At 39.1% G+C, this 13,955-nt stretch overlaps 3 protein-coding genes across 4 annotated transcripts; 2 read left to right on the forward strand and 1 right to left on the reverse strand.

The window, feature by feature from the left end:
• Positions 1–827: 827 nt before the first annotated feature.
• On the forward strand, positions 828–3,831 carry LOC139547785 (calcineurin B homologous protein 2-like). 2 transcript variants are annotated; one of them, XR_011669606.1, is made up of 8 exons: positions 828–1,132; positions 1,760–1,832; positions 1,964–2,044; positions 2,329–2,453; positions 2,561–2,622; positions 3,019–3,141; positions 3,403–3,528; positions 3,645–3,831. XR_011669606.1 is itself a non-coding variant. In XM_071356855.1 (7 exons), exons 1-7 carry the CDS (start codon positions 1,066–1,068, stop codon positions 3,454–3,456), a joined length of 585 nt encoding a protein of 194 aa, XP_071212956.1. In that variant the 5' UTR covers positions 892–1,065; the 3' UTR covers positions 3,457–3,831. The 2 variants fall into 2 exon arrangements, 1 of the variants encoding a protein (XP_071212956.1); XM_071356855.1 differs by having other exon boundaries at positions 892–1,132; positions 3,403–3,831.
• A 2,445-nt stretch (positions 3,832–6,276) lies between these two features.
• Positions 6,277–9,359, reverse strand: LOC139547786 (cytochrome c oxidase subunit 7A2, mitochondrial-like). Its single transcript, XM_071356856.1, has 4 exons — positions 9,213–9,359; positions 7,068–7,154; positions 6,547–6,631; positions 6,277–6,435 (listed from the first exon to the last, which is right to left on the reverse strand). Exons 1-4 carry the CDS (start codon positions 9,225–9,227, stop codon positions 6,380–6,382), a joined length of 243 nt encoding a protein of 80 aa, XP_071212957.1. The 5' UTR covers positions 9,228–9,359; the 3' UTR covers positions 6,277–6,379.
• Positions 9,360–10,693: 1,334 nt separating this feature from the next.
• Positions 10,694–13,932, forward strand: LOC139547789 (ribonuclease T2-like). The gene is made up of 10 exons (XM_071356859.1): positions 10,694–10,832; positions 11,195–11,292; positions 11,514–11,571; positions 11,644–11,711; positions 11,861–11,918; positions 12,001–12,068; positions 12,466–12,579; positions 12,705–12,753; positions 13,166–13,243; positions 13,524–13,932. The coding sequence occupies exons 2-10, from the start codon at positions 11,207–11,209 to the stop codon at positions 13,719–13,721; spliced, it is 777 nt and encodes a 258-aa protein (XP_071212960.1). The 5' UTR covers positions 10,694–10,832; positions 11,195–11,206; the 3' UTR covers positions 13,722–13,932.
• The last annotated feature ends 23 nt before the right edge of the window (positions 13,933–13,955 follow it).

Raw genomic sequence — 13,955 nt, forward strand, 5'->3', positions numbered from 1 at the left:
CACTGTTGCCGGTAATATAAACACATTTAAACCGTTGCTGACAAGTCATCAGCAAAATGTGTGTCATCCAGGATGCACAAATTGTTTGTTTTTGTTGATGAAGAGAAATACACATAACTGTGTTGATTTGGAAACGTGTTGCCTCGAATATTTTTTAACATTGAAGATCTGGATTTTATAGCACCAGGTTCATTCAGAAGGAACAGATTCCAATGGACTTGGATCCTTGAGTCACATGAACTATTATCTAATAATGGTTTGGGAAAAGCAGCATGCAGAATATGCAGACCAGTTCATTGACACATGACACACAAACCAGCTTTCCAACTGATAGCTGATAACCTTTCAGAGCTGTCCCATACCAAAACAAGACTACTCACAATGCACGCACTGTCCTGCTATGCTGTAGCAGCCTATGGTTCCTTGATATCTGAAAGGGATGGTGCCATCTAGTGTCAAATGACCACTGTAACAACGTCTACAAAGCATGTTTGATTTGCGTGTAACATTGTGTTGGACAGTATAGTGATTGTCAAGCTACTCAGGAGCATACAGGCTAGTAGCCTATTGTAATCATTGGGTTAATTGATTCTATTATGTAATGGATTAGTGTTGGTAGTAGGCTATTAGTGATAATATAGCCATAATGCAAATATATTAATCAAAGATCCACTTTGCTATATATATATAATGCTATCCCTGCTGGATAGTAAATCCAGGCTGTTGATAAAATTCGATATCAATCTTGGAGATCTGTTGTAAGAACAGACTTGGTTGAATTTGTGTTCTTGAAAACATATAAATCACGACCCCATTGGTCATTTGGTCCCCTTGGTTTAACAGCGATTGGATAGATATGATGCCTATCATTAGCGGTGAACTGACTGAATTGACGTTCAATATACCCTTGCTCTAGTCGAGGATACTAAAGTTTATTTCATAGCTACAGTCGTGTATAATTTCTAAACTACAGGCATTGGGAAGTCAACAGGAAAATCCGAAGTTCTGGGACGTGATATTTATGTGTCCAGTAAAGCAGATGTTATTGTTTTCTTTTCTGTAGAAATGGGCACGACAAACTCCACCCTGTCAAAAATTCCAAACGTCGAAGAATTAATGCAAGAAACGGGTTGTAAGTTCTCGGACGGGTAGGACTGTAGTTTAGGCTGCTAGAAAATCTTGTATTGAGATTGTCATGATTGTACAATAACGTCATTGTTTATGCCAAATTCGAGGACAAATCTTTGAGAGGGGGCGTATAACGGGATTTCATTATGAATGTTTTTGTGACAGACATATGGAGCCCAGTTTTTCAATTCCTTCTATTGCATTTTTTTCCCGAAATGTTTTAGAGCGCAGATATTTTGAAATGTGTCCAAATTATTAATAGCTTTCGCAACGATAAGAGTGATGTTTGACAGGTGCGCAAATTTCGCGCACAACTTTGACTGACCAAAATACGCATGTGTCTTACCCAACCAAATACAGTATTGAATATCTAAGCTTTGAACAGAGACTTATATGGACATATACATATGGCTTTGAGAAGTTTTAGGTAATTTATAACTTGGCCTTTAGGCTACTTTATATAAATGCTTGAATCATTCATGGAGTGTTTGCTTGAATGCAATCCAGAGCAATGAACTGGCATCTATGGCTATTGCATGTATTGATTAAATGATTTGGTGTGCCGCTGTCCTGCCCATTACTAATACTAATAGCATGAATCGATGGTTCTCCTGTTTTCTCATCAACATAGTCACCCCTGCACACATTGTTCGACTTTATGACCGTTTCGAAGCATTGGACAAGGAAAAGACAGGCCTTCTCCGGTAAGTGGTGGGACCATGTCAGCTTTATGGAGTTTGTTTGTTAAACCAGTGTTGACTAAAACAGTGCATGTCAGAATAATAATAATTATGTCTGAATGTCCTGTCTTTGTTTTATCCCCATTACTGTGAAGCCCACAGGATTTTGGAGCCATTAATAGGTTGGCGATGAACCCCATCGGGGATCGGATCATTGGGGCTTTCTTCTCTCCAGGGTATAGAAAAACATTTCTTACAGGTTTGAGTAACATTGCTGACTTGATAACCTCACCAATCAAATGGTAATGTGAAGGTTAATGTCCATTTTCGCTGTAATATAAAAGTCCAGGCTTTTTGTAGGTCTCCTTAAAAAAACAGAGTGCACAATCAACAAGACTAAATATTGATTTAACTTCAGTCAATTCTGTGCAACAATAAACTTTTTAATTTTTTTATATCCATGTATCCTGTACGTTTGGAATGCAAGCAGGTTTTGGTCTTAACACAATCTCTCTCTCAGGCAGGAAACAGTGGACTTCCACTCCTTTGTGAGGATCCTGGCCCACTTCCGACCTGCGGACAAAAAACGTCCCAAAGATCCCAGTATGCCTGAACCTGTCAACAGTAGGACCAGTAAACTCAAGTGTGAGTCCTCTGGCATTTTTGTTGTTGTTGTGGTTGACTCACAAAATAGATTTTAGCGTTCAAATTCAACTCAATCAGATCCCCCCTGGTTTTCTCCTTCCTTTCAGTTGCCTTCCAACTATATGACCAGGACAAAGATGGAAAAATCTCCAGAGCTGAGCTTCTACAGGTCCATAATAACTGTTAGCTTTACTGACAATAATACTCTGTATGGTGAGCAACACAATATACCACCAATAGTTAGTGATGTAAATTGTTTCTCTGTTGTGAACCAGGTATTGTATGTCCCTACAATTTATGGCTGAAATGCCTACACCCTATATCAGAGGTATTCAAATCTTACACTATGAGGTCTGGAGCCTGCTGGTTTTCTGTTTTACCTGAAAATATATTGAACCCACCTTTTGTCCCAGGTCTAAATCAGGCCCTGATTAGAGGGGAAGAATGAAAAAAAGCAGTTGAACTGGTTTCATAGTCGGGATTTAAATTTGAGGGCCCTATACAATAGAATGAAGCCCTTCTCCATGTGTTTGGGATGTGATTGATAGCTGAGGGTGATTGACAGGTGCTGCGGTCCATGCTGGAGATGCAGGTGACGGAGGAGCAGCTAGAGAGCATTGCCGACCGCACCATCCAGGAGGCTGACCTGGACAAGGACGATGCCATCTCCTTTGAGGAGTTCCGCAAGGTACCACCGGGTAGAGCTCTAAGACTGACATATCAACATGGTGCATTGCAGCACAGGGCACCCAGAATACTAAGACATACAAAGTTCATGCCCATAGAAAATGATGTCGGCCATTGCTGTAGTCAAACAGCATACTGTACATTGTGCGATGACAGTATTTTGCCCATCCTCTCATATTCAGTGGCTGCATTTGCTTGTGATGTAATACACCAATTCCACCATTCCACTCAGTCTAACTTTGGCTTTTCCTTCTCCTTACAGTCCCTGGAGAAGGTGAACATCGACCACAAGATGAGCATTCGCTTCCTGCGCTAGCTAGAGTGGTTGCACTGGGTCAACTGACTGTTCATGGTGATGTAGCCCACTGTGTGTACTCATCCCTCCATGGTAAAAACAAGGCTTCTGCAGGGAAATATTACTGATTCCTTTAACTGGATGACTAACACTAAATACCTTTAAATGACTGAATAATATGCTGTAACTTAATATGTTTTTTTTTACAGCATACTGGAATATGGGCATCATGTTCCAAAGTCTAACTGTACTAGAGGCCTACTGTATAACTACATAGTAACTGCTTTTATATAATACAATAAAATGCAATTTAATAATAATAATTATACATGGGACTTATTTAGTGGTAATCAAGGACCCAAAGTCGCTTTACAATTGTAGAAACAAAAAAAATATGTTCGTTTTGACATGGGCAAACATAAGCTTTTATGAAGGGAAACGGATACTTGAAATTCACTCTTCCATGTTAATTTTTTGAAGTACACTACCGGTCAAAAGTTTTAGAACATCTACTCATTCAAGGGTTTTTCTTTATTCTTACTCTTTTCTAAATTGTAGAACAATAGTGAAGACATCAAAACTATGAAATAACACATATGGAATTAAACAAAAAAAAGTGTTAAACAAATCAAAATATATTTTATATTTGAAATTCTTCAAATAGCCACCCTTTGCCTTGATGACAGCTTTGCACACTCTTGGCATTCTCTCAACCAGCTTCACCTGGAATGCTTTTCCAACAGTCTTGAAGGAGTTCCCACATATGCTGAGCACTTGTTGGCTGCTTTTCCTTCACTCTGCGGTCCGACACATCCCAAACAATCTCAATTTGGTTGAGGTCGGGGGATTGTGGAGGCCAGATCATCTGATGCAGCACTCCATCAATCTCCTTCTTGGTAAAATAGCCCTTACACAGCCTTGAGGTGTGTTGGGTAATTGTCCTGGTGAAAAACAAATGAGAGTCCCACTAAGCCCAAACCAGATGGGATGGTGTATCGCTGCAGAATGCTGTGGTAGTCATGCTGGTTAAGTGTGCCTTGAATTCTAAATAAATCACTGACAGTGTCACCAGCAAAGCACCCCTACACCATAACACCTCCTCCTCCATGCTTTACGGTGGGAAATACACATGCAGAGATCATCCGTTCACCCACACGCATCTAACAAAGACACGGCAGTTGGAACCAAAATTCTCCAATTTGGACTCCAGACCAAAGGACAAATTTCCACCAGTCTAATGTCCATTGCTCGTGTTTCTTGGCCCAAGCAAGTCTCTTCTTATTATTGGTGTCCTTTAGTAGTGTTTTCTGTACAGCAATTTGACCATGAAGGCCTGATTCATACAGTCTCCTCTGAAGGGAGTTTTTCCTAGCCACCGTGCTTCTACACCTGCATTGCTTGCTGTTTGGGGTTTTAGGCTGGGTGTCTGTACAGCACTTCGAGATATTAGCTGATGTACGAAGGGCTATATAAAATAAACTTGATTTGATTTGAACAGTTGATGTTGAGATGTGTCTGTTACTTGAAGTCTGTGAAGCATTTATTTGGGCTGCAATTTATGAGGCTGGTAACTCTTTAATGAACCTATCCTCTGCAGCAGAGGTAACTCTGGGTCTTCCATTCCTGTGGCGGTCCTCATGAGAGCCAGTTTCATCATAGTGCTTGATGATTTTTGCGACTGCACTTGAAGAAACTTTCAAAGTTCTTGAAATGTTCCGTATTTACTGACCTTCATGTCATAAAGCAATGATGGACTGTCATTTCTATTTGCTTATTTGAGCTGTTCTTGCCATAATGTGGACTTGGTCTTTTACAAAATAGGGCTATCTTCTGTATACCCCCCTACCTTGTCACAACACAACTGATTGGCTCAAATGCATTTAGAAGGAAAGAAATTCCCAAAATTAACTTTTAATTGAAATGCATTCCAGGTGACTACCTCATGAAGCTGGTTGAGAGAATGTCAAGAGTGTGCAAAGCTGTCATCAAGGCAAAGGATGGCTACTTTGAAGAATCTCAAATATAAAATATATTTTGATTTGTTTAACACTTTTTTGGTTACTACTTGATTCCATATGTGTTATTTCATAGTTTTGATGTCTTCACTATTATTCTACAATGTAGAAAATAGTAAAAAAATTATGAAAAACCCTGGAATGATTAGGTGTTCTAAGACTTTACTGTAATAAGTCTCTAGATGTAGCAGTCGGTGTCCAATTACACTGAACTTGAGAACAGTGTAATAGAATTGAGACAGTGTAATATACATACGAGTACGAAAGTAATAGAATATTTCTACTAATTAATATTTTTGTAAATTGTAGCATTCATTTACTGAGTTGCTTATGAGGAGAAAAGGCCATGAAAAACCTAAGCTTGGCTCTAATTGTTTCAATAGATTTGATTTAGAGACAGTCCAACAAAACTAATGTCTACATTTTGACCCAGAGTAATGAAAGGGTCTGTTTGTGACTGACTGGATGATATTTGAACTAATGTGTGCCAAAATGTATTTCTCAAATCTCTGAATTTTTTTGTCAGATACATGGAATCTTAATTAAATAACCCTATTGGTATTTGGCTGGAGTATTTTTTGCAACTGATTTTCATATTTCTAGCATCAGTACACTTTTTGATGTTACTGATTCAAATAGTCACACCTCCTGTTGCTATCTACGGCCATGTAACATGGGGTTCTTTTCAAAGTTTGTTCCATGTGAAATGTTCCTTCTAATTTCTCTGATTGAACACAGGGTGGCAGGAATATATATTTTCACTGAGGTTTAAGTGAAATGACACATGGGTCGATAGAGGAAAATAAGGCTTGCCTTGAAACAGAGGCATAATAGAGAGATTTATTCTGTACATAACGTGTCCCATGACATTAGAAGAAGGTCATAAAGTGGAATTGATTTAAACAAACACATGCATTAGCAGGGCTTCCTCATTTTCCCTTGGGCTGACAGGCACATAGAATCCAGAATAAGGAATATCCAGTGCCTAAAAAAAACAGAAAGACACAATGATTACAACATATACGATGCAGCATAGAAAACCATCAGCACAGTACTCCAAATGAACAGTGCGTTGATGGAAGAATCTAACAGGTACCTGCGAGGGTGATGGTCATTGTTAGACGGTAGAGAAGGACATCAGTGGTCCCTCCCTTGATGTGGACTGGCAAGCCGTTGTCCGCCTGTAACCAAAGTTAGGGGTCAAATACCTATTCATGATCATGAATCACCGGAGACTTTATTGTAAGCCAACTTTGTGATATGTGATGATAAAACCAAATTAAATTGTATTCCAGACCAGAATGGAACAACTATTCCCTCAAGCCCCTTTAAAACCGGTAATGCTCTTTTTCTATGTTCAATACTGTGATAAGATTCTGGGTGCTGACCAACAACAGTGGCCAAAGGCAATTCATACATTTCGTAACACAACACATGCAGTAGTTCAAAATCCGGTCAATGTTGCTCTACTCCATCAAACATGTTCAAATCACATCTGGTTGACATTGTTGGCCCATTTGATTGCCATTAAATATCTAAATTCACTGATAAGACACCTCTTGTTTTCCTCGTTTGGGATTGTTTCTCACCCAGGCGTCCTAATGATGTCATGCTCACCTGGAATAGGTTCTGATGATCTGGCACCTTGTTCTTCATCTGTTTGGTTGTTGTGCTGAAGGCTCTGGTAGCCAGCTGGGGCAGCTTCTGAAAGGATCCCACAGTCACATGTTAACCATGTTACCCTGTGTCTGCATATGATGTGAAAACTAGATTGAAAATGCAGGGCTTATGACAAAACATTCCTTTGCATCCCTAATTTCCAAATGTCCAAAACAAATCGGTCGGATGCTTTCTGAGCGGCTGAGCCTAGATGCTGTTTTCATAGTGTTTCAGGTAGAATAAATAATTTGATAATAACATAACAATAGTATATTAAGTGATTTAGAGATTGGATGATCAGGATTAGATGGTAATATTAGCTGTGTTTACCTTTGGGGTTCCACACCTGTTTTTCTACTTTCACTTTTAAAGAGATGTGATACTAGCCTGTTGTGTCCTATAAAAGGAAATAGCTATGGAAAACTCTAGGTTACTCTTACTTCCCTCTCCGTCTTCATCATGACAACATCTGCTATTGTATACAGTCTTGGTTAGGAGAGGAAATATCCACTTCTGTTTTTGACGTTTTGAGTACCAAATAAAGTACAAGTGGTTTGCATACACAAGAAAATAGAACTACAAATGTTCCTTTTTATTTTAACAGCATGCAGGGGGGAATTACACATACTTGTAGGTGTATCACCTTCTCCAGTATGTTTTAGACTTTTTGAGTGAATATACAATTTTGGCATCTTAGACATGCTTTCCATCCAAAGTGATGCTAGTTTCAAAGACAGCTGTGTTGTCACCTCAAATATGCTTGTTTAAATCAACATCCTCCAAGATACAAAAAAAACAACCAAAAGCCTTCTCTGTAAACAAGGCAGAGTATCAACTTCCTTTGACAGATAATCTGTCACTCCTAATGAAATATGTAATCAGACCACCTATCGATATTCTATAAAATGACACTAGCAAGTGCATAGCGGTATATAAACATTATTGTCAATTAGATAATCTGTTGAAAATAGAGGTCAAACCATACCCCCCTAACCCATACCACTTGGTCTGACCCATTATGTTTATTCATTATAACAGGACTATTTCATCACTGGGGACTTGTGTTCTGAAAGAAAGTAATCTCTTTTCAAGTTTTTAATCTATTGGTCTTTGTATCACGTAAACATTCACTGTGAGGTGAATCTCTTACTACTTTTTACTATCACAGGCATAACCTTCTCATTTCATTGAAGACCATTTTGTATACTTCTGTTGACTTGGGTTCTGTCCCTTTAAGAGAATTGTACCACAGTGTAATATCTACCAAGGTCAAATTGGGTGCCTGAACCAGCACGGCGAGAACTGACATTGCCGCCAGCCAATGACTGCCACACAATCTGTGACCTCAACCAATTAGGTTATATATTTTGGAGGGAGAGAGGAACAATACACCCTTCCCCTTGAAATGTATTCCCTGTGTGCGTGTGTGTACGTATGTGTAAGCTATATGTGGACACGGCACAGTTTGCTTAGAGAAATCATAAAGGACCGATCGAGGAAATGTGAATCAATAGAAATATACAAGACTAATATACCATCACATTTTTCCACCTGACCTAGAAGTGAGAGGGATATAATTAAAATGATATGACCTCTCAGTAGGAGCTTGTAAACTAGATATTTTAAAAGAACAATAAGACCAAGTTTTTTCAAATAAAATTTCATCTGAATGAAAATATGAGTCCAATACGACCTTACAGAGAGATCATCTAGGTTATTTACATTTCTGTAGAATGACATCAGAATCTCCTGGGACCAGCCATTTTGTTTTACTGTTTAAAGTGCCTTATATGCTGGCCTCACTATCAGTCGACCACCGGGGCTGAGACAAGGCCTGCAACAGGTTATTTGAGGCCAAGGTCCGTCTAATTTATCCCCCACACATACTGGAATTATTTACTCCATCTAATACTTAGCAACAGGTAATCAGGAAGACAGATTGCACAACTCATTTTGCTTTCTACTCTCCACATTAATAAAAGTTGGTACAAAGGTTAGTCCAACTGTACTTCCCTTTCCAAATAAGATCCAAGATTCCACTAATAATATTATGAATCTTTATATGATTCAGATGACAGAACAATTAGGAAAAATAGTTTTTACCAGTAGGTGATTCATGGTGGAGTTTGTACTCAGTGTGAAGCCTCTTGCTGCTTGTCTAGCCGTGGCCCGTACAAGGTTGCAGTCACATATTGCAGCAATTCTGAATAGGAGCCAAACTATGGTCACCAGGAGAGACCAAACTCTCCCAGCACTATGGAAGTGCTCAAGCCTTCACTCCCAAAGTCTAAAATTACTTCTTTGGTTGCCATTGTTCATACTGATTTCTGTCCTCACATACTAAATATAAATATGTTTATTTTGAATTTAAGTGAAATTCTTTATATGGAAGATGTATGCTTCTCATTGACAGTTTATACTTACACTACCGTTCAAAAGTTTGGGGTCACTCAGAAATGTCCTTGTTTTTGAAAGAAAAGCAACATTTTTGTCTATTAAAATAACATAAAATTGATCAGAAATACAGTGTAGACATTGTTAATGTTGTAAATGACTGTTGTAGCTGGAAACGTCAGATTTTTTTATATATTTTTAGAGGCCCATTATCAGCAACCATCACTTCTGTGTTCCAATGGCACGTTGTGTTAGCTAATCCAAGTTTATCATTTTAAAAGGCTAAATGATCATTAGAAAACCCTTTTGCAATTATGTTAGCACACCAGAAAACTGTTGTCCTGATTAAAGAAGCAATAAAACTGTCCTTTAGACTAGTTGAGTATCTGGAGCATCAGCATTTGTGGGTTCGATTACAGGCTCAAAATAGCTAGAAACAAAGAACTTTCTTCTGAAACTCCTCATTCTATTCTTGTTCTGAGAAATGAAGGCTATTCCATGCGAGAAATTGCCAAGAAACTGAAGATCTCGTACAACGCTGTGTACTACTCCCTTCACAGAACAACGCAAACTAGCTCTAACCAGAATAGAAAGAGGAGTGGGAGGCCCCGGTGCACAACTGAGCAAGAGGACAAGTACATTAGAGTGTCTAGTTTGAGAAACAGATGCCTCATAAGTTCTCAAGTTCTCTTCATTAAATAGTACCCGCAAAAAAAACAGTCTCAACGTCAACAGTGAAGAGGCGACTCCGGGATGCTGGCCTTCTAGACAGGGTTCCTCTGTCCAGTGTCTGTGCTATTTTGCCCATCTTAATCTTCTCTTTTTATTGGCCAGTCTGAGATATGGCTTTTTTCTTTGCCACTCTGTACGCCTATGTAGATATTCCATTAAAAAATCTGCCGTTTCCAGCTACAATAGCCATTTACAACATTAACAATGTCTACACTGTATTTCTGATCAATGTTATTTTAATGGACAAAAATGTGCTTTTCTTTCAAAAACAAGGACATTTCTAAGTGACCCCAAACTTTTGAATGGTAGTGTAGGTGATATCATTCCTGTATTTGCATCATTCAAATTTATTCACTTGCTTTCAGGGCACACTGTCCATCTTCCAGTTGTGTGAATAATATTATTTAAGAGTCTGAAAGCCAGACAGTCTTGGTTTAATTTCTGGGTTGAGGTCCTCAGAAAGGGGAACTGGGTATGTTATCTCACCTCTCCCCAGCTGTGATCATGAAATCAGGAAAACAGTTGGTTTAGCATTTTTCTTCTCACATTTGCAGAGAACTGTCAGTATAGATCAGTCGCAAATGATCACTGTCTCTGGTAAGTCTCATAACTGATGTATTAAAGTCTCATAGTTGTTATAGTTGTTATATAGGGTTATTGTAAATGTGATGTGTATAGACATGCATGTATGTCTCTAGCTGTCCTTGTTTGTAGTTAGAGGTGATAACGAAGATAATAAGAAGTAGCAAAGTGTAGACTCGACGGTAAGGCATGCCCATGTGAAATGTACGATGCCTTTTCAACTGGCGTCGAACACAAGTTGTTAGCGCATCATTTACTATGACGTTCCTATGAATCGACACATTTGCGGTTTCTTTAATGTTTATGAGAGCCACATATTTCAGACTTTTTTCACAAACAATTGTAGCCAACATATGTTTTATGTCACTCACTCCTAGAATAGAACAAATATGTCAGCGCTGCTCATGGTGGCCTTGCTCACTGTCCTTACACTCACCCTGGAGTCTGACCACTGGACAGCAGGCCAGCCGGAAAAGTAAGATGAGAATCTTGCATTGTAAATACTCCAATCCAATGGTGTAATGTAGATCAATGTAGACTTTATAATTTAAGACTACTTATTTTCAACTTTTATAGTGCATGCCGATTTTTGGCTACAATCTTTTTGGACAAGTATACTTGAGTGTGATGTATTGTTATGTTGAAATATTAAATAGTTTTGGGCATTAGGATACAGAATCATTCTATCTCTCCCAGGTTCTGTACATGGCAGTGTTTGAAGTTGACTCTGCAGTGGCCTGGGAGCTTCTGTTTGGTGAGTTTAAAACCACTTCTCCAAAGCACATCACCCATTCCTGTTATTCTAACTCAATCTAACTCTGCACAGGGTCTAAAGAATTCATCTCAATGCAGAATACCTCCAAACATCCAGAACTGGACTATCCATGGACTGTGGTATTATTCTTTTTTTTATCTTAAAGGGGAAATGTGTGATTGGTACTTCAAATAAATATAAATAAATAGAATAAAACCTTTTGACTGATCTTAATAAACTGAATGAGAATGTCAATTCATATCAGAATTTTTTTCTGTTTTTTACCTAGGCCTTTGAAAGCTCATACATGTTGCCGCTGCTGGCCAATATTCCACTCTGACCTCAAGGTAAAACATGTCTCTGGTTACAGTCACCATCGAAGGACAATGAAGGATCCATGTGTTCAGCAGAGATCCCTCTTTCTTTCAGGAGCTGGACCCTGAACTCTCTCAACTTTGGCCATCCCTACTCAAGACCCACTCCAGTTTTCTCTTCTGGTAAGAGGCAGATGTGGGTCAATTCGATTTGAAGTAAATTTTTCACATAGATTCTCCTTTCGGGTCATGGAGAAGTTATTAAAAATAGATGTCCTTTTTTAAATGATTGAATTGGAATGTCAGTTTACTTCCTGAATCGACTGGCCTTCATTCAAATTGACCCCAACCCAGTTGAGGTCTTCTTACAAATGTGATTCTTCAGCTTTTAATACTACCTGTCCACCGTCTGTTTCTGTTATACAATTTAGCATTATTTTCTCCATTAGATTGAATGGAAATAGTCAGAGGTCACCACAGAATATAAGTTATTACTGTATTCCGGTTAACAGAATGGCGGTTATGTGTTACAGGTACATAACAGAGCGTGTCACTGAATGTGCATGTGTTTCTCCAACAGGAAAGATGAATGGATCAAACATGGCTCTTGTGCTGCCTGTGTGGAGGGCATGAACTCTCCTTTGCGTTACTTCCAAATATGTCTGAAACTACGCGAGCGCTTCGATATTGACCGGTCAGCCCCACTGATCACATTCACACATCTAACCTGCCTGTTTCACCATTACACATCGTCAAACCTGTGTTGACAGCTTGCATTTTTATCCTGGCTAAGCTACCTGTTCTCCACCCATTGTTCAGAACCTTAGAGGATGCAGGCATCAAGCCCTCCTGTAACCAGTCTTATCAGGTAGGTAATACCCATCACCTTGGGAAAGGATTAAAATACAGCTATTGGCATTGCATTGTAGGGTTTACAGAAATTAAATTATGATTTTCCTATACCCTTATTTGGATGTACAGAGTGAGACACTGCATCCAAATAAGGATATGAAGGCCATAAACATTGTAATTCAATAATCTTGTATTTTTGCAGCATTGGTTTTAATAGGTTTCTAATATAGAACCAGTTAAGTGAACTTGTTTGATTGATATCAGAAACATAAGAAAAGAGAAACCTTGAGAACATGGCAAACACTTCCTATTTATGACAAAAAGGCAATTACCTTTTAACATAAAACGTTTTCATGAGGAAGTAGGATGAAACTTGAGGAATTCCAGCTGAATAAGTCTATTACTGCATTGTTCTGCCATCTGGTCAGTGCGATGAAGTCAACCATGCTCTGGCCCCAGTCATTGGAGATGACCCCGGTGTCCAGATTCAGTGTATAAATGAAAAGGTAAGCATCCCTAGCCTGAGTGCCAGTCTGTCTGTGCTATCATTCCAAACTGTTTGGCTTGACAAGGTCAGCAATGGAATAGGCAAGAGCACATACAAATCTGTGAACAAGATAAAGCATCACCGTAGTAATGTACCAAACCACACATTATCACCACTTGACTGTTGTCCATTTCCCTTTGGTGTAATTCAGCAATAGCGTTGATGCTTCAGATATATTGGTTGTAGAGAAACATTGTTAATTTGTGGCTGTGTAAATGGAATACCCCATCACTTCTCAGGGACGAGAAGTGTTGGTCCAGGTGAAGATCCCTCTGTCTCGAAACCTCACCCTTGGATGTCATCATGAAGAGGACCAGGGAACTGAACCTCAACCTACCCAGCTCTGGCACACCTTTCCTGGGCACCCCTGTCCACAGGACTCCCCCATCTTCTACTTCCCTATAAACCACGACCGCCCACACCAGCCCTGTGACTAGTGCTACGTTTGCCCTCACCACAGACTGGGCTGCCATGCCTGCTGGCGTAACCTAACGATAAGCAAGTTGTTGAATTGCAGGGCTCACATCTTTGAGGTAGATTACATTAAGGCACTCATTTAGTATACAGCCACTTTATGTTCTTTCAGTATTTTTCTTCTGCAAAACATGCTTTTGGAGATTAAAAGAAATTACCCCAAAAATTACAAAACCCTTTAAGAGTATTTTAAAGCA

This window comes from Salvelinus alpinus, chromosome 21 (assembly GCF_045679555.1).
Source record: "Salvelinus alpinus chromosome 21, SLU_Salpinus.1, whole genome shotgun sequence".
In the NCBI taxonomy this organism is placed as follows: domain Eukaryota; kingdom Metazoa; phylum Chordata; class Actinopteri; order Salmoniformes; family Salmonidae; genus Salvelinus; species Salvelinus alpinus.